Genomic DNA, 25983 nt, shown 5'->3' with positions numbered 1-25983 from the left:
AGGAGCAACAGCAACAATGATCAGAGACAACAGGGGGAGACTCCTCATGGGGGCTACGAACAGAATCAAGGCGAGCTCAGCCCTAACAGCAGAGGCAACAACGATTAGAAATGCAGTCATCCTAGCCAAAAATCTTAGATTAAATAAAATTTTAATTGAGTCGCATAGCCTTCTCATGGTACAAGCTCTAAAATCAAACAACATAGGAGGCGAAATAGAATCCATTCTAAAAGATAGTTTAGAATGGATGAAAGAAATAGAGAATTGTGGTCTTACCTGGACCCCAAAGGAGGGTAACCAACGGGCACGCATGACGGCAGCAATGGAAGCGGAGCGAAAACTTGAGAGAAATTGGACTGGAATCCCCCCACACCGATACAGGACATAATTCAAAAGGAGGCTCGGCTAGCTAGCAGGACAGGAGCGAACACTTATGCAGGTTGGATGCAAGCTTCAAACACAATTGAACAGCAAATAAATAAGGGTAACCAGATTTCATCGGTGCTTTGAAGAAGAAAGTCACAAACCATTCAAGGAAGCTCCACGAGGTATCAAATTGAAAAGAAAGGAACAAGACAGGATCAGCAGAGCAATGCAGAGAATCATAGACAAAGTGCAGACCAGCTTGCATTTAAATTTGGAGCAATAGGTATACCCGTTCTCGAGACTGCTCTCTTTACCTTGGTTTTAAGAGGCAGCTCCACAACAGAAGGCCACGAAGCCCAAGAGAACTAATTCGTGCTAAGACAAAAGGGAAACACAGGGGATGCAGCACGGCGCGCACTCAATCGCAATTGAAAATCCAAAGCTCCCACAGGACTTGAAAGTGGCGCCATATAGCATGCAATGGAGGAACATTGAAAATTCACCTGTTTCCTTTTCTTCAATTAGAGCGTGCTTCAGCTTTTGTTGTGGAACCGGGGCGGATCTATCCAAACCGGTTTCTTCTAGAGGCCTTTGGCCCAGACCAAAAAAAAAAATAATTCCATGCATCGCGCCACTGTCACTATCGTTTCGCAATTTCGTTTCCATTTTCCCGCGAATGTACCTACACCGTTACCGCCGTGGCGATGGGGGAAACTGCCCCCGATAACCGACGCCCGAAGCCACATCAGAACCCATTCCAAAACCCTAAGGTGTTTGTTTCATCTGTACGATTCCAACCTTCCAAATCGCAAATGGCGCTCCCGCATGGCTTGTCTTCCCGGAAGTTTTCGATGCGGAAGGTTTCGCAGAATGCTCTCGTGGCACATACAGGCTAATTCTTGAAACACTTTCGGCATTAGTGTTTTTTTTTAGTTAAAGGAGTTTGAAATTACAAAGTAGTTAGGGTTCAAATATGATTTTCAATGTCTAGAAAATAATCTACTTTGTTTTGTTCTTTTGTTTACTTGTATAGGTGAATGATTTTGTGCATTGCTTTTTGTATGATTTAAAAATGCCACTTCCAGGAATGAAGGAAGACAAGTGGGGAGATTTTGTATATAAATGAAGGCTGAAGAAGTTTGGATTTTACTGCCAATAAGTGATTGGTCAAATGCAGAGTATGGCTTGGTATTCGGTTTCACAACTTGGGGTATGTTCTTTTTCCTTCATTTACTTGGAAGGTGGTGTGTGCAATAGAGAAAAAAGTGTGTTGATCTAATGTCAATCTGAATTTAAACCATTTTTCTTTTCTGTTAAAATGATGTTTGCACTTTTTTTTTTAAAAAAAAATTGTTGTTTTATGGCACTTATTATTATTATAATATAATAATATGTCTGGAACTTTTGGAGATTATTTAGAATAACCTTGAGAAGTTGCTTATTGATTTTGATTTCTGTACTAACTTTTATTGAATTAGCCTTTCTTTTGCCCCCATTAAAACACGATATATGATGCATTGCTTCCTAAGGGTTGCTGCTCAACCTCAACATAACAATTTGTAAAAATTTCAGAACAATACGACTTTGGGGTGAGGAGGGATACACAGGGATAACTGCATTTGAATAGTGGCCATAAACAATGTACTGAACATATTATCTCTTTCCTTTTGACATTTCTAATTTCCAACACAACTCTTTAGTCCAAATGAAAACCATGATTATTCGATTTCTTTAGTAAACCTTAAATGAACAGTCCATGAGTTGCCATATAACAAAGAACCTAAATTTATTTTATTTAATATTTATTAATTATCGCTAAAATTAATAAATGTTAAATAAGATAAATTTGTATTGATTTTTTATGAAAAAGGTATAGAAAAACGTCATTTTTCAAATAACAAACAAATTTTGAATTAATTAGATATAACGTTTGTTAATGAACCTGAAATGCAACTCTTTGTTCGCATCTCTCATTGTTTACTTAACGTAATTAATTTTTTATTGTCTCCGTAGCATTACGGTTATATAAATAGAAGAATTGCAATGCATTGGTAAGGTAGGAAGGAAAACCAAAATGACTAGATCAGTTGTAAACTTAGTTCTCCTACCTGCCATAATTTTCATCTCAATTTTCTCTGCATCATCATCAGGTTCGGCTAGCCATGAAGATTTCCTTCAATGTTTTCAGTCCGGTCTAGGAGTTAACACCAACACAAGTTCAGTAATAGTCTTCACCAAAACCAGTTCTTCTTATGAACCTATCTTGGATGCTTCTATAAGAAACTCAAGATTCTTGGCCACTTCAGTCCCAAAACCAAACTTCATTGTCACTCCACACAACCTTTTCCACATCCAACTAGCACTGCGATGTTCCAAACACAGCAACCTCCAAGTCAGAGTTCGAAGCGGTGGCCATGACTATGAAGGCCTCTCTTATGTCTCTAATGTTCCATTCATCATCATTGACCTTTTCAACCTCAGGTCCATAACCATTAACATGGAAGACGAAACAGCGTGGGTTCAATCAGGTGCTACTCTGGGAGAACTCTACTACGCAATTGCGAATAGAAGCAAGGTCCATGGCTTCCCTGCTGGGAGTTGCGCTACAATTGGCATTGGAGGACACTTGAGTGGAGGTGGATTTGGCACCATCTTCAGGAAATATGGCCTAGCAGCTGATAATGTGATCGATGCGCAGATAATCAATGTTAATGGGACGATACTGAACAGAAGAGCAATGGGGGAAGATCTGTTTTGGGCCATAAGGGGTGGAGGAGGTTCAAGCTTTGGTGTCATCACAGCATGGAAGATCAAGCTTGTCCAAGTTCCATCAACAGTTACCATCTTTGAGGTTTCAAGGAATCTTGATGATGGTGGTTCTGAGATTTTCACCAAGTGGCAAACCGTTGCTCCAAAGCTTCCTGCAGAACTCTTCATGCAGTTCTTGGAGTTTCCAATTCAGCTTCTCGACTTGGTAATAAAACTGTGGTGTTTTCTTTCACGGGAATGTACCTTGGAACCGCAGAGAACCTCCTCCCTTTGATGCAGGAAAGTTTTGCAGAATTCGGATTGCAACGAAGCAACTTCACTGAGATGAGTTGGATTCAATCTGTTCTTTACTTTGCAGGTTTTTCAGTGGACCAGTCGTTGGAGGTCTTGCTCAACAGGAACATAACATCATCAAGTTTCAAAACAAAATCTGATTATGTAACAGAACCGATTTCATTTACTGGTTTAGAAGGGTTATGGAAGATGCTGGTTTTGGAGGAGTCACAATTCATGATCCTGACACCATATGGTGGAATAATGAGTGAGATTCCAGAATCAGCAACTCCATTTTCTCACAAAAAGGGTATGTTATATGGAATCTAATATTCTGTTAGTTGGGATTCCAATGAAGATGCAACTAAGAACATAAAATAGATAAGAACACTCTATGATTACTTGGCGCTCTACTTGTCAAAGTTGCCAAGACGAGCATACTTGAATTACAGGGACCTTGATTTGGGCGTGAATGGTCCGAATACAAGCTATGTTGAAGCACAATCTTGGGGCCTCAAATATTTCAACCATAACTTTAAGCGGCTAGTAGAAGTGAAGGCTATAATTGATCCTGAAAACTTTTTCAGGAATGAATAGAGCATTCCACCATTGTAGAGGTACCATCAGTGCCCACTAGAAAAAGAATATACAATAGATTAGTTACCCATAGTTATTTCATAATCATAAATAAATGGCATACCCTGTTTTGTTCCTTAATGGTTGGTATAGCAAAATAAAAATGATACTAAAACTACACAAGTTTGTTTGTTGACTGCAGCCGGACAAAGAGATGTCAAATTATGATTTAATAAAAATACAAGAGTAACATGACATAGCAACTGTTTTTGAAAAGTTGTCATTAGTTAAACCAGGCCTATATATTTTAAAGTTTATAGTTCGACTTCATAACTTTTGCAAAGTATATACTTGTCTTCACGTAGCTTTGAATAAAAGCTTGCAAATTGTTTGAATAATAAATATTTAAAATCAATCATATACAACCGTCCTAATAATTGAGGTATGAACAGTTAATGCAACTACACAGCAGAGACTCAAATGTACCCAATAAATTTAAAATGTCAATGAAAACACCTATTGGATAATTACACACAAACCTTAACACCCACCCAAGGTGTGTTTGGCAAACATGGTTGAGAGAGTAAAAGTGCGTTTAAGTTTTTTGAACGCTATTTTTTTATGTTTGACCACTTTTCTTTGTTGAACGCAACTCAGACATAATTTTACATCTCAAAAGTTCGTTTACTTCAAGCAAAAAATTATAACTTCTGCCTTCACTCAACGTAAGTTTAAGTTTGTTGCTGGTTAATATTGATTTTTTCCATAATTTTTTTATCACTTCTAATACTTTATTTCATATTTTGATTTTTATATGTTATTTTTAATTTTATAAATAAATATTAATTTTTATGGATTGACGTTGGAGTTTGAATGAAAGTGATTTTGTAAAATTGATTTTGAGTAGAAGTGAGTTTATGTCCATATGATTTATGTTTGGCAATTTTATACTAAAATTGATTTTGATAAAATAAATATTGTTTGGATAATATTAGTTAAAATCACTTCTAAATAAATAATTAATTAATTACTGAAAAATATAATATTAAATTATAATGTTATTTTTTAAGTATATTTAATCTTTTTTTATACTTCTTTTAATATTTTTTTGTAGAGTATTTTTTATAGTATTCAATTTTAATATATTATAATTTTTTACTATTATAATAAAAATTAATATTTATTTATAAAATTAAAAATAACATATAAAAATTGACAACTTTTTAAGTATCTTTTTATAATAAAAATTAATATTTATTTATCAAATTAAAAATAACATATAAAATAACACATTTTAATATTTTTTAAGTATTTTTAATAATTTTATTTTTATTATTATTTTAAGTTCTAACTTTTTACTAATTATATTTTTATTATTATTATTTATTATTAATTTTTTATTTAATTTATCATTTCTAATAGAAACAATAATGCATATTATAAAAAATTAGAATAATAAACAGTACACAAAAATTAGAATAATTATTTTAATATTTTCAATATTCTTTTATTTAATATTATTTTGGATGATAAAATTTTATTCTTTATGACTCTATTATTATATATGATCAATCTTTTATTTATTTTGTCTTTTTTAATAAAATCAATAATGCATATTATAACAAAATTACAATAAAAAAATTTATAAAAAAATCAAAACATGAAAAAAAAGTATTAAAAGTGATAAAAAAAATTATGGAAAAAACCAACAATGACCAGCAACAAATTTAAATGTACGTTGAGTGAACGCAGAATCTATAATTTTTTGCTTCAAGTAAAGTGAACAGACTTTTGGGATGCAAATTCACTTCTACGTTTAGAGAAAAAAAGTTGCCAAACATAAAAAATAGCAAACTTAAACGCATTTTTATTCTTTTTAACGTGGTTGCCAAACACACCCATAGTCTTTAATAAGCCAAAATTTACATTAGTATATTACAAGTAGCTAATACTCTTGAAATTGAAACTCACACGTATAGTAGGAACCCCGATATGGAAGCTTTGGAAATAGTGATGCTTGATAGTATACGTTGGTGATGCCTTCTTGGTAACAAAGGAGTCCAGTAAGGTCCTGGAGCATCATATTGTGAAAACGAATCTCTCCACTCAATGATTGGGGACGAGCTCCTCTTCAGATGGCGCTATAAAGGAGAAGGCAGTTAATAGCTAATAATGCAGACCTCTTGATGTTCATATAATGGTGTCGCCAATGAGCAAAAATGAAGAGGAAAGCTCTTTTCAGGATCGCAGTGGTCTGAAACAAAGGGCAAATGCCCAACAATAATTTTCATGTTTTTCATAACTTTGCTCTTCTTTTTTGGTCTTATGAATATTATCAGTTGAAATTTTAGAGGTGCTGGCTCTAAATCCTTTCTCACTGTTATTAAAGATTTAAAACGTGAATTTGATGCAAAATTTTTCCTTCTCTTCAAAACTCACCTTAGTGGGGATCAAGGTCTGAAAGTCAGGAATAAATTGAAATTTGAGGGTTGTTTTATTGAAGATGCTGTTGGGCATTCTGGTGGTACCTGGGCTCTTTGGAATCCAAATATTTGGAAGGTTGATATTTTGGGTCATAATAAACAATATGTTCATTTACTAGTATCTTGTAATAACTCTGCTCCTTGACTTCTTACTGCTATATATGAAAGCCCCCAAAAGGTTAATAGAAAATTGCTTTGGAATAACTTGGGTCTTTTGTCGAAAAATACTAATCATCTCTGGAGCGTGATTGGCGACTTCAATTAGCAGCGAGCTATCGTTCCCCCCATTTGTTGACTACGATGTCATTTCTGATTAAGACCAGGTCATCTGGGATGAAGCTTCTTCGAATGACTTTCTTTTTGTATCTGTTTGTCATCCTTTGCTTTAACGCTGCTTCTCTTATCTGGGCTTGTTCTCGGACTTTAGGGAGTAGCTCGAGCTCTTCTTTATGCCCCTGTATGTTGCCAACCTCATCGTAGAAGCTCACCTTTGGACTTTGCTCATTGATTTCAATTGGTATCATGGCTTCTATGCCATAAGCAAGTCGGAAGGGTGTTTCTCCTGTAGCAGACTGAGGTGTAGTCCGATATGCCCATAGTACTTGAAGGAGTTCATCAGCCCAGGCTCCCTTCGCATCTTGCAACCTTTTCTTCAACCCGGCCAGTATAACCTTGTTGGCTGGCTCAACTTGCTGCGGACGTCTTCAGATGCCCAGACTCCTGTTGAAGAGACTGCTCCGACCTCTCCTGCTACAGACCCGAACTCTCTTCCAGTTGGTGACTCTAATCTTCCTTCCCATTAATTGATTTGAGCTACTTGGGGCCCGGCTTGTGGGCCCCTTTTTGAACAATTTTCTTTTTATTGTTTCGGTGGTTTGTTGTTGACTTTTTTCGGCCTTTTTGGTCGTTAACAAAAATTTATTTTTGTTTTATTGAGATCGCCCTTTTTTGGATAAGTGTTTTAAGATATATTTGGCATGTGCATGCTTTCTGCGATTTTCTTTTGTGATGTTTTTTATGAAAAACCCCGCAAAAATCAGGCTGTGATTTTGACAACAGCCTTTGCCTTTGAATGATTTTTTTTCTTATCTCCTTTGTATTCCTCATATTCAATTTTTGCTTATTGAATTTCTGTAACTTAGGTTATTTCTGCGATGCATTTTATTTTTCTCGGATCTTCCGACTAGATAGTCGTTCCTGGATTTTGGATACCGAGTTATCATGATCGTCTGTGTAACCTCTTTACACCGACTTGTACCTCCTCGTTTCATCCTACTGAATATGCAGGTCGGGTATGGGATTTTCACGTTTTTTCAAGTTTAAGTCGGCGCGTTTCGTAAAATGATAATAATAATGGAATTTATAAAGAGATATAATGAAAAGAACTTTATTGATTGATGAATGTACTTTTTGCTACTAGGGAAATTTTAAAGACTTATTTTTCCCTAGCCTCCACTTTGATACCTCGTTAAAACCCCCTTCAGGAAAACCCATTTTTGGAAAAAAACCATGAAGTCGGGAAAAAGAGTACAACAGGGAGTCAAGTTCGCTTTTAAATATAGTACATTTTCATGTTACAAACATGCCACGACCTTGGTAGCTCGGTACCGCTAAAGTCGGTTACCTTGTAGTATCCCTTTCCTAAGACTTCACTTATCTTATATGCCCCTTTTCAATTAGCAGCGAGCTTTCGTTCCCCCCATTTGTTGACTCCGATGTCAATTTTTATTAAGACCAGGTCGTTTGGGACGAAGTTTATTCGAATGACTTTCTTTTTGTATCTGTTTGTCATCCTTTGCTTCAACGCTGCTTCTCTTATCTGGGCTTGTTCTCGGACTTCAGGGAGAAACTCGAGCTCTTCTTTATGCCCCTGTACGTTGCCAACCTCATCGTAGAAGCTCACCCTTGGACTTTGCTCATTGATTTCAATTGGTATTATGGCTTCTATGCCATAAACAAGTCGGAAGGGTGTTTCTCCTGTGGCAGACTGAGGTGTAGTCCGATACGCCCATAGTACTTGAGGGAGTTCTTCAGCCCAGGCTCCCTTCGCATCTTGCAACCTTATCTTCAACCCGGCCAGTATAACCTTGTTGGCTGCCTCAACTTGCTGCCGACGTCTTTAGAGGCCCAGACTCCTGTTGAAGAGACTGCTCCGATCTCTCCTGCTGCAGACCCGAACTCCCTTCCAGTTGGTGACTCTAATCTTCCTTCCCGTTAATTGATTTGAGCTACTTGGGGCCGGCTTGTGGGCCCCTTTTTTGAACAATTTCTTTTTATTGTTTCGGTAGTTTGTTGTTGACTTTTTTCAGCCTTTTTGGTCGTTAACAAAAATTTATTTTTGTTTTACTGAGATCGCCCTTTTTGGATAAGGGTTTTAAGATATATTTGGCGTGTGCATGCTACTGCGATTTTCTTTTGTTATGTTTTTTATGAAAAACCTCGCAAAAATCAGGCTGTGATTTTGACAACAGCCTTTGCCTTTGAATGATTTTTTTTCTTATCTTCTTTGTATTCCTCATATTCAATTTTTGCTTATTGAATTTCTGTAACTTAGGTTATTTCTGCGATTCATTTTATTTTTCTCGGATCTTCCGACTAGATAGTCGTTCCTGGTTTTTGGATACCGAGTTATCATGATCGTCTGTGTAACCTCTATACACCGACTTGTACCTCCTCGTTTCATCCTGCTAAATATGTAGGTCGGGTATGGGATTTTCACGTTTTTTCGAGCTTAAGTCGGCACGTTTCGTAAAATGATAATAATAATGGAATTTATAAAGAGATATAATGAAAAGAACTTTATTGATTGATGAATGTACTTTTTGCTACTAGGGAAATTTTAAAGACTTATTTTTCCCTAGCCTCCACTTTGATACCTCGTTAAAACCCCCTTCAGGAAAACCCATTTTTGGAAAAAAACCATGAAGTCGGGAAAAAGAGTACAACAGGGAGTCAAGTTCGCTTTTAAATATAGTACATTTTCATGTTACAAACATGCCACGACCTTGGTAGCTCGGTACCGCTAAAGTCGGTTACCTTGTAGTATCCCTTTCCTAAGACTTCACTTATCTTATATGCCCCTTTTCAATTAGCAGCGAGCTTTCGTTCCCCCCATTTGTTGACTCCGATGTCATTTTTTATTAAGACAAGGTCGTCTGGGATGAAGCTTCTTCGAATGACTTTCTTTTTGTATCTGTTTGTCATCCTTTGCTTCAACGCTGATTCTCTTATTTGGGCTTGTTCTCAAATTTCAGGGAGTAGCTCGAGCTCTTCTTTATGCCCCTGTACGTTGCCAACCTCATCGTAGAAGCTCACCATTGGACTTTGTTCATTGATTTCAATTGGTATCATGGCTTCTATGCCAAAAGCAAGTCGGAAGGGTGTTTCTCCTGTGGCAGATTGAGATGTAGTCCGATATGCCCATAGTACTTGAGGGAGTTCTTCAGCCCAGGCTCCGTTCGCATCTTGCAACCTTTTCTTCAACCCGGCCAATATAACCTTGTTGGCTGCCTCAACTTGCTGCCGACGTCTTCAGAGGCCCAGACTCCTGTTGAAGAGACTGTTCTGACTTCTCCTGCTGCAAACCCGAACTCCCTTCTAGTTGGTGACTCTAATCTTCATTCCCATTAATTGATTTGAGCTACTTGGGGCCCGTCTTGTGGCCCCTTTTTTGAACAATTTTCTTTTTATTTTTTCGGTGGTTTGTTGTTGGCTTTTTTCGGCCTTTTTGGTCGTTAACAAAAATTTATTTTTGTTTTATTGAGATCCCCCTTTTTTGGATAAGGGTGATAAGATATATTTGGCGTGTGCATGCTTTCTGCGATTTTCTTTTGTGATGTTTTTTATGAAAAACCCCGCAAAAATCAGGCTGTGATTTTGACAACAGCCTTTGCCTTTGAATGATTTTTTTTCTTATCTCCTTTGTATTCCTCATATTCAATTTTTGCTTATTGAATTTCTGTAACTTAGGTTATTTCTGCGATGCATTTTATTTTTCTCGGATCTTCCGACTAGATAGTCGTTCCTGGTTTTTGGATACATATTTATCATGATCGTCTGTGTAACCTCTTTACACCGACTTGTACCTCCTCATTTTATCATGCCGACTATGTAGGTCGGGTATGGGATTTTCACGTTTTTTCGAGTTTAAGTCGACGCGTTTCGTAAAATGATAATAATAATGAAATTTATAAAGAGATATAAGGAAAAGATCTTTATTTATTTGATGAAGGTACTTTTTGCTACTAGGGAAATTTTAAAGACTTATTTTCCCCTAGCCTCCACTTTGATGCCTCGTTAAAACCCGCTTCAGGAAAACCCTTTTTTGGGAAAAAACCGTGAAGTCGGAAAAAAGAGTACATCAGGGAGTGAAGTTCGCTTTTAACTATAGTACCTTTTCACATTACAAGCATGCCACGACCTTGGTAGCTCGGTACCGCTAAAGTCGGTTACCTTGTAGTATCCCTTTCCTAAGACTTCACTTATCTTATATGGCCCTTTTCAATTAGCAGTGAGCTTTCGTTCCCCCCATTTGTTGACTCCGATGTCATTTCTGATTAAGACCAGGTCGTCTGGGACGAAGCATCTTCGAATGGCTTTCTTTTTGTATCTGTTTGTCATCCTTTGCTTCAACGCTGCTTCTCTTATCTGGGCTTGTTCTCGGACTTCAGGGAGTAGCTCGAGCTCTTCTTTATGCCCATGTACGTTGCCAACCTCATCGTAGAAGCTCACCCTTGGACTTTGCTCATTGATTACAACTGGTATCATGGCTTCTATGCCATAAGCAAGTCGGAAGAGTGTTTCACTTGTGGCAGACTGAGGTGTAGTCCGATATGCCCATAGTACTTGAGGGAGTTCTTTAGCCCAGGCTCCACTTTGATGCCTCGTTAAAACCCCTTCAAGAAAACCCTTTTTTGGGAAAAAACCGTGAAGTCGGGAAAAAGAGTACACCAGGGAGTGAAGTTCGCTTTTAACTATAGTACCTTTTCATGTTACAAGCATGCCACGACCTTGGTAGCTCGGTAACGCTAAAGTCAGTTACCTTGTAATATCCCTTTCCTAAGACTTCACTTATCTTATATGGCCCTTTTAAATTAGCAGCGAGCTTTCGTCCCCCATTTGCTGACTCCGATGTCATTTCTGATTAAGTCCAGGTCGTCTGGGACGAAGCTTCTTCGAATGACTTTCTTTTTGTATATGTTTGTCATCCTTTGCTTCAACGCTGCTTCTCTTATCTGGGCTTGTTCTCGGACTTCAGGGAGTAGCTCGAGCTCTTCTTTATGCCCCTGTAGGTTGCCAACCTCATCGTAGAAGATCACCCTTGGACTTTGCTCAATAATATCAATTGGTATCATGGCTACTATGCCATAAGCAAGTCGGAATGATGTTTCTCCTGTGGCAGACTGAGGTGTAGTCCGATATCCCCATAGTACTTGAGGGAGATCTTCAGCCCAGGCACCACTTTGATGCCTCGTTCTTCAGGAAAACCCTTTTTTGGGAAAAAATCGTGAAGTCGGGAAAAAGAGTACATCAGGGAGTGAAGTCGCTTTTAACTATAGTATCTTTTCATGTTACAAGCATGCCACGATCTTGGTAGCTCGGTACCGCTCAAGTCGGTTACCTTGTAGTATCCATTTCCTAAGACTTCACTTATCTTATATGGCCCTTTTAAATTAGCAGCGAGCTTTCGTTCCTCCCGTTTGTTGACTCCGATGTCATTTCTGATTAAGTCCAGGTCGTCTAGGCCGAAGCTTCTCGAAATGACTTTCTTTTGGTACATGTTTGTCATCCTTTGCTTCAACGCTGCTTCTCTTATCTGGGCTTGTTCTCGGACTTCAGGGAGTAGCTCGAGCTCTTCCTTATGCCCATGTACGTTGCCAACCTCATCGTAGAAGCTCACCCTTAGACTTTGCTCATTGATTTCAATTGGTATCATGGCTTCTATGCCATAAGCAAGTCGGAAGGATGTTTCTCCTATGGCAGATTGGGGTGTAATCCGATATGCGCATAGTACTTGAGGGAGTTCTTCAGCTCAGGCTCCACTTTGATGCCTCGTTAAAACCCCCTTCAGGAAAACCCTTTTTTGGGAAAAAACCGTGAAGTCGGGAAAAAGAGCACATCAGGGAGTGAAGTTCGCTTTTAACTATAGTACCTTTTCATGTTACAAGCATGCCACGACCTTGGTAGCTCGGTACCGCTCAAGTCGGTTACCTTGTAGTATCCCTTTCCTAAAACTTCACTTATCTTATATGGCCCTTTTAAATTATCAGCGAGCTTTCGTTCCCCCCATTTGTTGACTCCGATGTCATTTTTTATTAAGACCAGGTCGTCTAGGACGAAACTTGTTCGAATGAGTTTCTTTTTGTATCTGTTTGTCATCCTTTGCTTCAACGCTGCTTCTCTTATTTGGGCTTATTTTCGGACTTCAGGGAGTAGTTCGAGCTCTTCTTTATGTCCCTGTACGTTGCCAACCTCATCGTAGAAGCTCACCCTTGGACTTTGCTCATTGATTTCAATTGGTATCAGGGCTTCTATGCCATAAGCAAGTCGGAAGGATGTTTCTCCTATGGCAGACTGAGGTGTAGTCCGATATACCCATAGTACTTGAGGGAGTTCTTCAGCCCAGGCTCCACTTTGATGCCTCGTTAAAACCCCCTTCAGGAAAATCCTTTTTTGGGAAAAAATCGTGAAGTCAGGAAAAAGAGTACATCAGGGAGTGAAGTTCGCTTTTAACTATAGTACATTTTCATGTTACAAGCATGCCACGACCTTGGTAGCTCGGTACCGCTCAAGTCGGTTAACTTGTAGTATCCCTTTCCTAAGACTTCCCTTATCTTATATGGCCCTTTTCAATTAGTAGCGAGCTTTCGTTCCCCCTATTTGTTGACTTTGATGTCATTTCTGATTAAGACCAGGTCGTTTGGGACGAAGCTTCTTCGAATGACTTTCTTTTTGTATCTGTTTGTTATCCTTTGCTTCAACGTTGCTTCTCTTATTTGGGCTTGTTCTCGGACTTCAGGGAGTAGCTCGAGGTCTTCTTTATGCCCCTGTACGTTGCCAACCTCATCGTAGAAGCTCACCCTTGGACTTTGCTCATTGATTTCAATTGGTATCATGGCTTCTATGCCATAAACAAGTCGGAAGGGTGTTTCTCCTGTGGCAGACTGAGGTGTAGTCCGATATGCCCATAGTACTTGAGGGAGTTCTTCAGCCCAGACTCCACTTTGATGCCTCGTTAAAACCCCTTCAGGAAAACCCTCTTTTGGAAAAAAAAACCGTGAAGTCGGGAAAAAGAGTACATCAGGGAGTGAAGTTCGCTTTTAACTATAGTACCTTTTCATGTTACAAGCATGCCACGACCTTGGTTGCTCGGTACCGCTGAAGTCGGTTACCTTGTTGTATCCCTTTCCAAAGACTTCACTTATCTTATATGGCCCTTTTCAATTAGCAGCGAGCTTTCGTTCCCCCCATTTGTTGACTCTGATGTCATTTTTTATTAAGACCAGGTCGTCTAGGACGAAACTTCTTCGAATGACTTTCTTTTTGTATCTGTTTGTCATCCTTTGCTTCAATGCTGCTTCTCTTATTTGGGCTTGTTTTCGGACTTCAGGGAGTAGCTCGAGCTCTTCTTTATGTCCCTGTACGTTGCCAACCTCATCGTAGAAGCTCACCCTTGGACTTTGCTCATTGATTTCAATTGGTATCATGGCTTCTATGCCATAAGCAAGTCGGAAGGGTGTTTCTCCTGTGGCAGACTGAGGTGTAGTCCGATATGCCCATAGTACTTGAGGGAGTTCTTCAGCCCAGGCTCCCTTCGCATCTTGCAACCTTTTCTTCAACCCAGCCAGTATAACCTTGTTGGCTGCCTCAACTTGCTCATTTGATTGTTCCACCTTTTAAGGTGGATAACCGTCCATTTATCTTAGGGTATGTGAGATATGACTCCTAGAAGTGGGTTGAGAGATTTTATGAGCAGTTACTTATTTGAGTAAGTGTTATCTGCCAGTTATCGACTTCTTAGGGATGGAGTCTGTGTTGAATCCGACCTCTTCCGAGGAGGTCAGTGGAAAACGAAGGCCAATCTTTAGATTGGACTTTTTGGCGTGCTTGGGCCTGGGTTATAGTGTTAGGCCAAGATATGAACATCATCCTCCTTTATTTCAGATTGGGTCCAAGTATGTCATCTCTCAATCTTTGAGATCATAAAAGCTATCATTTTGAATTAATTGGGTCAAGTACATTACGCCACCTTCTTCTCATATCATAAAAGCAACGTATACCATTCTCCATGATTTCAAATTAAGTCAAAGTATGTTATATGTCCATCTTTGAGATCATATAAGCTATCTTTTTGGATCAATTAGGTTAAGTACATCATGCCACTTTATTCTCATATTACAAAAGCAACGTATATCATCTTCCTTTACTTCAAATTTAGTTTAAGAATGTCATAACTCAATCTTTAACATCGTAAAAGCTATCGTTTTAAAACAATTAGGTCTAGTATATCACATCACCTTCTTGTATCATAAAAACAACGTATATCATCCTCCTTTACTTCATATTAGGTGTAAGTATGACATGTCTCAATCTTTGAGATCATAAAAGTTATCGTTTTGGATCAATTGGGTCAAGTACATCACGCCACTATTGAGATCATAAAAGCTATCATTTTGGATCAATTGGATCGTGAACATCAGGCTACCTTCTTCTCGTATCATAAAAGCAACATTTACCATCCTTTTTAATTTCATTAATTTAAAATTGGGTCCAAGTACATCGTCTCTTAATTTTTAAGATCATAAAAACTAACTTTTGAATCAATTTGGTTAAGTACATCATGCCATCTTCTCATATCATAAAAGCAACATATACCATCTTTCTTTATTTCGTATTGGGTCAAGTATGTCATTTCTCAAATTTTGAGATCATAAAAGCTATCATTTTTTTATCAAAAGCAATGTATTAAAATTGGGTTCAAGTATGTCATCGCTCAATCTTTAAGATCATAAAAGCCATCTTTTTAGATCAACTGGGTCAAGTACATCATTCCAGCTTCTTCTCGTATCATAAAAACAATACCATCCTCCTTTACTTCAAATTGTTATGCCATATCTCAATCTTTGAGATCATAAAAGCTATCGTTTTGGATCAATTGGGTTAAGTACATCATGCCACCTTGTTCTCATATTATAAAAGCAACGTATAGCATTCTCCTTTATTTCAAATTGGGTCCAAGTATGTTAGATCTCAATTTTTGAGATCTTTAAACCTATCGTTTTGGATCAATTAGATCAAGTACATCACGCCGCCTTCTCATATCATAAAAACAACGTATACCATCCTCCTTTATTTTAAATTGGGTCCAAGTATGTCATATCTCAATCTTTGAGATCATAACTATCTTTTTAGATCAATCGGATTATGTGCATCATGCCACATTTTTTTCATATCATAAAAGCAATGTATTTCATCCTCCTTTATTTCAAATTGGGTCCAAGATGTCATATCTCAATTTTTAAGATCATAAATTGGGTCCATCATTCATCCTCCTCTTTTTTCCGGACTTGAAACCATCTATGTAAAATCCTTTGCAATAAAGTTCTACATAGGCAGAGTTATGAATGGCATGCATACCATGCTTCTTAACATTCAAACATTTGGGTGTATAGCATTTTTTTTAACATGTTCAAAAGAGTCAAATATAATCTCACTGTTCTACCATGCTCGTAAGATCAACTATTATGTTTATCCCAAAAATGATTCTAGCCACATTGATATCCATCATTCTTTCCAATTTCCAATGTCGAAATAAATTTTTATGAATGACTTTTTCAAGGAGCAAAACATTTTTATTTAATATGCACAGAAAATGAACAATGAGAAATCATGACTAAAGTAAAAAAAGAAAAAGAAAGAAAACTGCACCAACCTCAAGAATAAGGATGCCTTCAGTATTGGGTCTTCAACAAATCTAACTAGATAGCTAGCGTCCATCAATCTCTCTGTACCTTAAACCAAGAAGCAAAAAACAAAAGCTCAATTTTACTCCTCAATCTACTTACAAACTGGTCTCTAATTTGCATTGTCCAACTTAAATTATATTAGTTGAAAGTATACCTCTCCAGAAATTATAATTGAAGGCTTACTCTTGAAATAATAATTGAACCCGAGTATTTTCGAAAGAAAGTTTCCAATCATAGGAAGCCATGTATACGTTCTTCCCTTCATATCCAACTTTAGCCAATTTTTGAATTAACACTGACCAAAATGCATAAACAAGAGCAAAGTTATCCGCAGCAACATGCCCAGGCACTGCCCTTACTCTAATGACTAGTGGATCCATTCCAATTTCATTATGTAGCGATAGCAGAGGCCTGAATTCCACAGCACACACAAAAAAAAAGAATTGCTTATTATAGTGTACAGACAACAATCACAGCTTCAACTAGAATTAAAAGTAGGACATGTCAAATTGCCAAAAACACTATCTAAGGGTGATTGCAACATTATTGTAAAAATATAAAAGAGAGTCCGGCAATCAATAATACCAAAAAAACTTTTTGCATTGTTGGCCTAATAGCACAAGAGTAGCAGGTTCCACTTCCACCTGTTCATTATGCTGACTCTACTAAATTGACAATATACGTGTAACGAGGCTTGACCATCCCCAATTCTATTCAGTAAGTGCAGCATATACAAGAATTCTTTTAGCACGATGCAAAATCAAAGAGACCCCCTCCCGCATATTTTCTTTTTTTATCCAATTTTTTAAACATTAAAAATAATACCCATTGCTTAATTTCAAAACATCAAAGCTTGAACTTGTCTTGTAAGGATAACAAAGCAAAACCAAAGAAACCCTAAAATAGAAAGTAGAAAGATCTTGATTCTTGAATCTTGAGGCATTGCCACTGACTCACTAATTGTGCAGGGGAAAAGTTTTCTTTTTTAAAAAAAAAAAGACTCCTATTCGAACGTGCAAACAAAGAAAAGAAAAGAAAGATACCATCTTGATCCTCTTCCTCGTTTTTCTGATTGTGAAAAGGAACCAAGATTTCTAAAAGAGTTATGAACTTTTACAATTGTGAACGGAAAACAAAATAGAAAAGGGAGAGAAAGATAGAGTGACGATGAAGAGTAATTGACCTTGAAATCCTTGAAGAGGCGAGAGAGGTGATGCAGTGTTTGTTCTTTCACTACATGGATAGCTTCTTCTCTGCCACCGTTCTGCTTCACATTACCAAGGGCATCACGAAATGCAGAGAAAAAAGAACCCTAGTGGCAATGTTCTCGTTTCTTTCACCCGCAACATAATGCAGCTACGATATGCTTATGGCAATGCATGAAGAAAAGGAGACCGAAAATTCAGAGAAAGAATAAATCAGAAAAGGATGATGAAAATTGAAAACAGAAAATTCACACTGCGAAACTGTAAGACTCACAAACGAGGCGTATTTATAGGTTTAGGTAGGCTTACCAATGACGCTAACCAAAAACGCTACTTTTGTGACAAAAATTAAATTTCTTTGGCCCAACCTGACCCATTTTAGAACCCAAAAAAAAAAAGGCTAAGCTAACTGACGATAATAATAATAATAATGCTTGATCAACCTTTTATTTCTGCAAATATGGTCAATTTTAGATTTGATTCTTATACATAAAGAGTTTGATTTAGGTACAAATATATTTCAATAACTTTTTCAATAGACACACAAAAAAAAATATATTTCAGTAACCATTTATTTTATGTTTTTTCTCGTAATTTTGTTTGGTTTTTGTTAAAAAAGAAAGCATTATGTTTGTTTTAACTTTTAAATTCCTATATAAATTAATAAATGTTTTGTGTAAGTCTCATTTAAAAGTTATATGATAGAGGATTATATTTATGTTTTGTCAATAAAAAAATTTGATTTAAGAAAAATCACTTCCGCAATAACATAACAAAAGATTTTTTTTGTTGTTCTTTTATAAGTCCAAAATACTTATCTACCGTATATAATTAAGATAAAAAAATTAATATATAAATTTTATTTTAAAAATATCTTTTATTATGTATATCTATAAACAAATAAAAAAATACCTTTTACTATTTATAATATTCAAACTCATAATTGTTTGACTAATTTTATCTTTTTAATCTTTTATATATTCAGATAAATAAAAGGTTAAATATACTATCATTTTATTAGTGTTATGATTTTTTATAAATAGTTTTGTATTTTTATGTTAGATTTATTATAAAAAAAATGTATTCTAATTTTACCATCTAATAAAACATATTTTAATAGATAAATTTAAATTTTGTTAAATTATTTAAAAAACTACAAACTACTAGTTTTATTAGTTCTTAAAATTAAGGATGGGAGTTTTATTAGTTCTTACTTCTTGACTTTTATTGGTCGGTGCTATAGCGTGTTTTTTATTTTAGTTTTTTAAAAAAAATTTCTTGTCGGTGCTGTAGATCGAAATTTATGATCATACACGAACATAAGAGATCAGTGGGCTTAAGATAGACGCTAACAACAGCATATATAATGGGCTCACATTGGACTCTTATTGGGCTTCCATAATTCGGTTTTGTTCAATACATTCGTCTTTGATTTTTTTGTTTTCCCTTTTGGGGTTCAATTCCATGCATCGCGCCACTGTCACTATCGTTTCGCAATTTCGTTTCCATTTTCCCGCGAATGTACCTACACCGTTACCGCCGTGGAGATGGGGGAAACTGCCCCCGATAACCGACTCCCGAAGCCACATCAGAACCCATTCCAAAACCCTAAGGTGTTTGTTTCATCTGTACGATTCCAACCTTCCAAATCGCAAATGGCGCTCCCGCATGGCTTGTCTTCCCGGAAGTTTTCGATGCGGAAGGTTTCGCAGAATGCTCTCGTGGCACATACAGGCTAATTCTTGAAACACTTTCGGCATTAGTGTTGTTTTTTAGTTAAAAGAGTTTGAAATTACAAAGTAGTTAGGGTTCAAATATGATTTTCAATGTCTAGAAAAGAATCTACTTTGTTTTGTTTACTTGTGTAGGTGAATGATTTTGTGCATTGCTTTTTGTATGATTTAAAAATGCCACTTCCAGGAATGAAGGAAGACGAGTGGGGAGATTGTTATGATTTTAAGTGAGGTTTTGGATGCCTCTCGGGGTATATAAATGAAGGCTGAAGAAGTTTGGATTTTACTGCCACTAAGTGATTGGTCAAATGCAGAGTATGGCTTGGTATTCGGTTTCACAACTTGGGGTATGTTCTTGTTCCTTCATTTACTTGGAAGGTGGTGTGTGCAATAGAGAACAAAGTGTGTTGATCTAATGTCAATCTGAATTTAAACAATTTTTCTTTTCTGTTAAAATGATGTTTGCACTTTTTTTTTAAAAAAAAAAAAATTGTTGTTTTATGGCACTTATTATTATTATAATATAATAATATAATAATATGTCTGGAACTTTTGGAGATTATTTAGAATAACCTTGAGAAGTTGCTTATTGATTTTGATTTCTGTACTAACTTTTATTGAATTAGCCTTTCTTTTGCGCCCATTAAAACACGATATATGATGCATTGCTTCCTAAGGGTTGCTGCTCAACCTCAACATAACAATTTGTAAAAATTTCAGAACAACTGAGTTCTGAAACGACTTTGGGGTGAGGAGGGATACACAGGGATAACTGCATTTGAATAGTGGCCATAAACAATGTACTGAACATATTATCTCTTTCCTTTTGACATTTCTAAATTTAACTTTCTATCTTATCGGATTGATGTAGCCATTGATCAGGTTTTGGAGAGGATGCTTCAATCTGATGAAGTAAAACCATGTCTAACTGTCTAAGAAAGAAGATCGGAGTGATGTTCTGATCGTACCCATTAATTCAGTTACCGAATGCAGCTGTAAGTTATTTATTTATTTATTTATCTTCTTTTTTTTAATGTAATCTGAATTTCTGATGCAATCTTTTCTAAATTATTTAATTGCGGGAGCCAAGAGAATTCAGTATTAACAAAGACAAGTTCAGGAGATTCTGCACATTGAGATAATGCAATATTCTGGTTCAACAACACCATTTGTATGTATGAATAATGACAAGCTGTCATCAATAAACAAATAGACAAGAAAGCCTTTGTAGGTACGTAGTGAATTAAGTCCATTTACTTTTCAATTTTCATCGTAAAACAATTACCTCAGTCATTAATAACTTCAATTACTTTCGAGTTGGTTGAGATATCAAGTTATTGACAGTGTGTAATTACTTGAATATCAAGTTTGTTTTTCGTTTTTTTTTTTAAATGTTGATTTTCCTCCTCAGTCTCAATGAAATTCTTGTCTTAAAAAAAGAGTAATTAGCAAACTATCACTTTGATACCCAAAAGTTATAGGTGATATAAATTTAGCACTCTAAAGAAAGCTGTTATTAGTTTAGTCCTTCAATAATAAAAAACTATAGAGAATGATTAGATGTGGGCTAATATGATTGAGGGGCAAAAGCCAAAAGCGATATTATCACTTGTATGATTGAGGTGCTCAATTAGTCTAAACTTCCTTTGAAGCACTATAAATGGATTGAATTTAGTCATATATTTGAAAGAAACTAAACCTGACCCATTTTAAAACCCATAAAACAAAACAAAAAGCTAACTGACCGTAATAATAATAATGATGCTTGATTATTCTTTTATTTCTGCAAATATGGTCAATTCTAGATTTGACCCTTATAGATAGAAGTTTGATTTAGGTCCAAATATATTTCAATAACCATTTATTTTAAGTTTTTGTCATTATTTTGTTTGTTTTTGGTCCATAGAAAGAGTTATGTTTGTTTTAAATGTCTTGTATTGGTATCATTCAAAAGTTGTATAACAGGGGATTATATTTATCTTGTCAATTAAAAAATTTTATTAAGAAACTTCTTCAATAATATAACAATAAGATATTATTTATTTTTGTTGTTTTTTTGTTTGAAAATTTAATATACTTATCTACTGTAGATAATTGGAATAGAGAAAAAGTGGTGTACAAATTTTTATTTCTAGAATATTTTTATTATGTATATTATCTTTTTCCAATTGTTGTGTTGAGGCACTTATTTCTCTAAGTTATATACTTGTGAGTTATATATGCCTATACTCCATATTACATATTCTTTGTGAAATTCTCAGATTAATAAGTCCTAATTCAAAATTTATTGAGGGCTATGTTTTTTTTTTTTCGGTTTCAGTCACTAAAGGATAACAATATCGTTTGTGTTAACTTTATCATCTTTATGTTTCACTTTTGTATGAGCAAGACTTGCTACACTTGTCTGACATTTGTGTTGTTAATGAATGAATCGAAGTTTCTGATGTAGATTTATGTTGCAGATGAAATCTTGCAGCTGTGAAAGTTGGGTGGCTGAGCAGTTTGGGGTGAAGAAATTCAGGAAAATAGCTACTTGGATGAATTCATGGAAGGTATTCATTCTTTTTCCCCCTTGATAGCTAAGAGATGTAAGAGAAGCCGAAGATAGTAGATCATAAAGTCCGAAAACCAAAGGAACAAGGTAAAAATTAACACCTGAAAAGATCACTAAAGGATAAAAATACACTCCATTTGAATAACAGTTCCAACTCCCACATTATCATGGTTAGATTATTTATTTTTATTCTTTTCCTTGTTCACAGTGGGCACATTCTTCCCCCACTCAAGGCCACACTACTCTTTATTTTCTCTTTTGCCATCATTTTGGATTGGCCCAATTTGATTCTTGATAAGCAGATAAGGTACGTTAACCAACTCTGTTGGCTGGATTCCGCAGTGTGGGGTAGTTTGTGTTTATCCTCTCTCTAATTATCTACCCCTTCATCGATTAATGCCACTCATTCGCTGTTAATTATATAAATCTTTTCTGCTTAGTGGTGTACAAATTTTGCTCCTAATAACTCTTCAGCATCATGCTGATGCTGGATCCAACATCGTGATGAACGTGACTAAATAATGCATATAGCTTTCTACCAAATAATTGAAATTTATAAGTTCTGAGAACTGTTCAAGTTCTTAATTATTAGCTGCCTATACAATTATGCTTACCCAATCCTATTCGCAGTTGTGCTAGTATATAACTATGCATTAGCTATCATTAACTTTATTTATCTACACATTTTGGACGGTAATTTCGTAAGAATGGCAGAGAGGAAAGAAAACCACTAACTCCATAGTGCAGTCAAGGAAGCTCTCAATGTCCCTTCACAGGAATCATAAGTGTGTCATAAACAAAAGCTGATGGAAAATTAAAAATAGAAAAAGAAGCAAGTATATTGTTTGATCAGGTAACAGGATTTCATAATGTCATGTAAAAAGCGGTATTAGAGGTCATTTGTGTTTATATAACACGTGATAATTTGTGTTGCTCACTTTTCTTATTAGAAAAATTCATCTGATAATAGTGCTAAATTTTGGGACAAAGCAGTCAATTTAAAAAGCAGTAGAGTGGTGTTTCTGAATTTGCAATAACTCTGGTGCACAGACACCAACAAAAATGAAGGACCCAAGACCACATTTTACTGTTGTCATAATTGTCCTTTTATTTTCATTCGTGTCTTGTGTGTCTCATACTGAAGAAGACTTCCTTCAGTGTCTTCAACTTCATAACTCCGCATCAATCTTTAAGCTTGTCTACACCAAAACCAATTCCTCCTATTCATCTGTACTCAAGTATTCTGTTCACAACCATAGATTTGCCACCAAAACAACCCCTAAACCCCTTGTCATTGTGACACCCCGGCATGCTTCCCATGTTCAAGCCACCATAATTTGTGCCCGACGCCATGGCTTGCAGATTCGAACCCGAAGTGGTGGCCATGACTTTGAGGGAATCTCCTATACTTCTCGAGTTCCATTTGTTGTCATTGATCTCATAAAGTACAAAAAAATTGAGGTGGACGTAGAAAAAAGAACTGCATGGGTTCAAGCCGGGGCGACTATAGGTGAACTTTATTATAGAATCAATGAGAAAAGCAAAACTCTGGCTTTTCCAGCGGGTGTATGCCCCTCTGTAGGAGTTGGTGGACACTTCAGTGGCGGTGGCTATGGATTCTTGATCCGTAAATATGGCCTTGCTGCTGATAACATAGTTGATGCTCACATGATTGATGTGAAGGGAAGGCTTCTTGACAGAAAAGCTATGGGTGAGGACCTTTTCTGGGCCATTAGAGGTGGTGGTGGAGCAAGCTTTGGAGTCATCCTAGCATGGAAGGTCAAACTAGTTTCAGTTCCATCAACCGTAACAGTATTCAGAGTTAAAAGAACCTTGGAACAGAATGCAACTAAGCTTATTCTTAAGTGGCAGCTTGTGGCAAGTAAAATTCATGAGGACATAACCATTAATCTCATATTGCAAAGGGTGAATTCAAGTAAAAAGGGAGAGTTAACAACACAAGCCACATTTGAAGCCGTGTTTCTTGGAGGTAAGGATCAGCTCATTCCCCTGATGCAAGAAAGCTTCCCAGAATTGGGTTTGGTCAAGGAAGATTATACCGAGATGAGCTGGATCGAATCGGTCGTCTTCATGACTAGAGTTGCTCGATCCCTTGGTTATTTGCTGCAAAGAAATCCAACTTCAGTGCAAACTACTTATAAAGCAAAATCTGACTATTTGAGACATCCCATTCCTGAAGATGGGTTAGACGGAATATGGTCACTGTTCAATGAAGATGAGGGCAAAGGTGTATTTATGCAATTGTTTCCTTTTGGGGGCAGAATGGATGAGATTTCTGAGTCTGAACTTCCATTTCCACACAGATCTGGAAACTTGTGCTTAGTTCTTTACCTAGTTTTTTGGCAGGAAGAAGGGGATGAAGCTGCACAAAGGAACATCCATTGGCTTAGAAGGCTATATAGCTATATGGAACCGCTTGTTTCAAAGTCCCCTAGAGCTGCATATGTCAACTATAGAGATCTTGATATTGGGGTCAATAACATTAATGGCTACACAAGCTATAAGCAAGCTAGCGTTTGGGGTGAGAAGTATTTCAAGAACAACTTCAATAGGTTGGCACATGTGAAGACCAAGGTTGATCCTCTTAATTTCTTCAGGTATGAACAGAGTATACCTTCACTCGTGTCAAAGAGTCACAAATAGATAATGTAAGATCTAAAATCTTGGAATGTCAGCAGCATATATAATCAAATAAGCTGCTTTATTCATTTGCTTCTGTGTATCAGTGTATGGAGGGTGTCCTTCTTCCATAACAATATTATTTCAGAGGCTACTTCAATGCCTAATATATATTTTGCATGAGGTCCTTGAGAGCTTCAAGATGGTTATTTATAAAAAAGAAAAAATATGTTTACTGTGTCCTAAATTTTTCTTATCCTGAATCAAAATGAGTGGAAGAGCTTGGGAATATTCTGGCAGTGCTAACTCTTAATTGAAATCGCAAATTAGCTTCTTAGCCGTGATCATAAAATGGTTATGCAGATAATCATTACTTACAAGTTGGTGATGATTCTGGAAAAACATTGTGATCCGGCTTTCTTCAACAATTTTGAGGGCGCATAAACTCCTACTTAGAAGAAAGAGAGGAAAAGCTTAAGATAATTATGAACAACTACTAACAATTATATGCAATTTGTTAGGTTGGAAGGTCTAAAACAGAGAAAACTTATTGCCATTATGTTGCTCAGTATAATTGATAAGTGCACACGGGATGTGTGAATCATATAAGACAGACAATCTCATATTGAATTTGCTATTATAAACGTTTTAAATGTAAATATAAGAAAGACTATCTCATATGTGAATCATAGATGCTCTAGAGTTCTAAATGTTTTAAAACTTAGATGTTTCTTTTTTTTGAAAATGTAAATTATAAAAGAACAAAAAAGACATGTCTTATATCGCCTCAACAATATAGACTATATGTTGATTATAAAAAAACTTTAAAGATTAAAACATTAAAGATGAAATTAAAATAAACATAAAAAATATTTTTAAAATTTTTCAAAATCTTAAGAAACAAAATGTATACTCTACACAACGACTTTTCAATTGTTACAATATTTGTCACAAAACTGACAGAAGGATTTTGATTTAAAAAGACACAATTACACTAAATTCAAATTCAACGCACGATATTTATTTATTGGTTGAATTTTATTTCAGGATGTCAATCAGCATAGTTGACTTTCACACGTAGAAGAATTTGATTGGACAATACTATAATAATTCCAAGAAGTTTACACTAAATAATGGAATCTTGAATACTGAATAAAGACAAACAACTATGAACCATACTTTGTTGTAGTCCTATCTGAGGTAGATCCTGCCTTCAAATTTCAAAAGTGATAAGCTCCTTCAAAAGTGATAAGCCTCAGTAAACATACCAGTTAGTCATACATCCTTAAGTTTTTAATTTGCAAAGAGTATTCAATTACACGACTTGTCTAAAGTCTAAACAAGTAGTTTGCGTGTGAGCGAGGTATAAGTTGATTGTAGCGTTTGTTAAGTTGAAGCTTCTTTAGATATATATTATCC

The 25983-nt window shown here is 36.1% G+C and overlaps 1 protein-coding gene, 1 long non-coding RNA gene and 1 pseudogene across 2 annotated transcripts; 2 read left to right on the top strand and 1 right to left on the bottom strand.

Moving 5' to 3' along the window:
• The first annotated feature begins 1444 nt into the window (after nt 1-1444).
• Nucleotides 1445-4023, top strand: LOC130968040 (tetrahydroberberine oxidase-like; annotated as a pseudogene).
• Nucleotides 4024-16367: 12344 nt separating this feature from the next.
• LOC130965540 (uncharacterized) lies at nt 16368-17879 on the bottom strand. Its single transcript, XR_009081224.1, has 3 exons — nt 17616-17879; nt 16587-16843; nt 16368-16477 (listed from the first exon to the last, which is right to left on the bottom strand). It is a non-coding gene; the product is annotated as an uncharacterized LOC130965540 (long non-coding RNA).
• Nucleotides 17880-21657: 3778 nt separating this feature from the next.
• LOC130970786 (tetrahydroberberine oxidase-like) lies at nt 21658-24801 on the top strand. The gene is made up of 2 exons (XM_057896972.1): nt 21658-21922; nt 23287-24801. The coding sequence occupies exons 1-2, from the start codon at nt 21824-21826 to the stop codon at nt 24586-24588; spliced, it is 1401 nt and encodes a 466-aa protein (XP_057752955.1). The 5' UTR covers nt 21658-21823; the 3' UTR covers nt 24589-24801.
• The last annotated feature ends 1182 nt before the right edge of the window (nt 24802-25983 follow it).

The sequence above is a fragment of the Arachis stenosperma genome, chromosome 3 (assembly GCF_014773155.1).
Source record: "Arachis stenosperma cultivar V10309 chromosome 3, arast.V10309.gnm1.PFL2, whole genome shotgun sequence".
NCBI lineage: Eukaryota > Viridiplantae > Streptophyta > Magnoliopsida > Fabales > Fabaceae > Arachis > Arachis stenosperma.
Note: the sequence above shows the minus strand (reverse complement) of the source record. Positions and strands in the feature narration are given on the sequence as shown.

Excerpts from the sequence above, each read along its gene's own strand:
- LOC130970786 (XM_057896972.1), top strand. The coding sequence starts at position 21,824 with ATGTTGCAGATGAAATCTTGCAGCTGTGAAAGTTGGGTGGCTGAGCAG. Across the intron at positions 21,923-23,286 it reads CTTGGATGAATTCATGGAAG|ATTCGAACCCGAAGTGGTGG; the intron begins GTATTCATTCTT and ends CATGGCTTGCAG.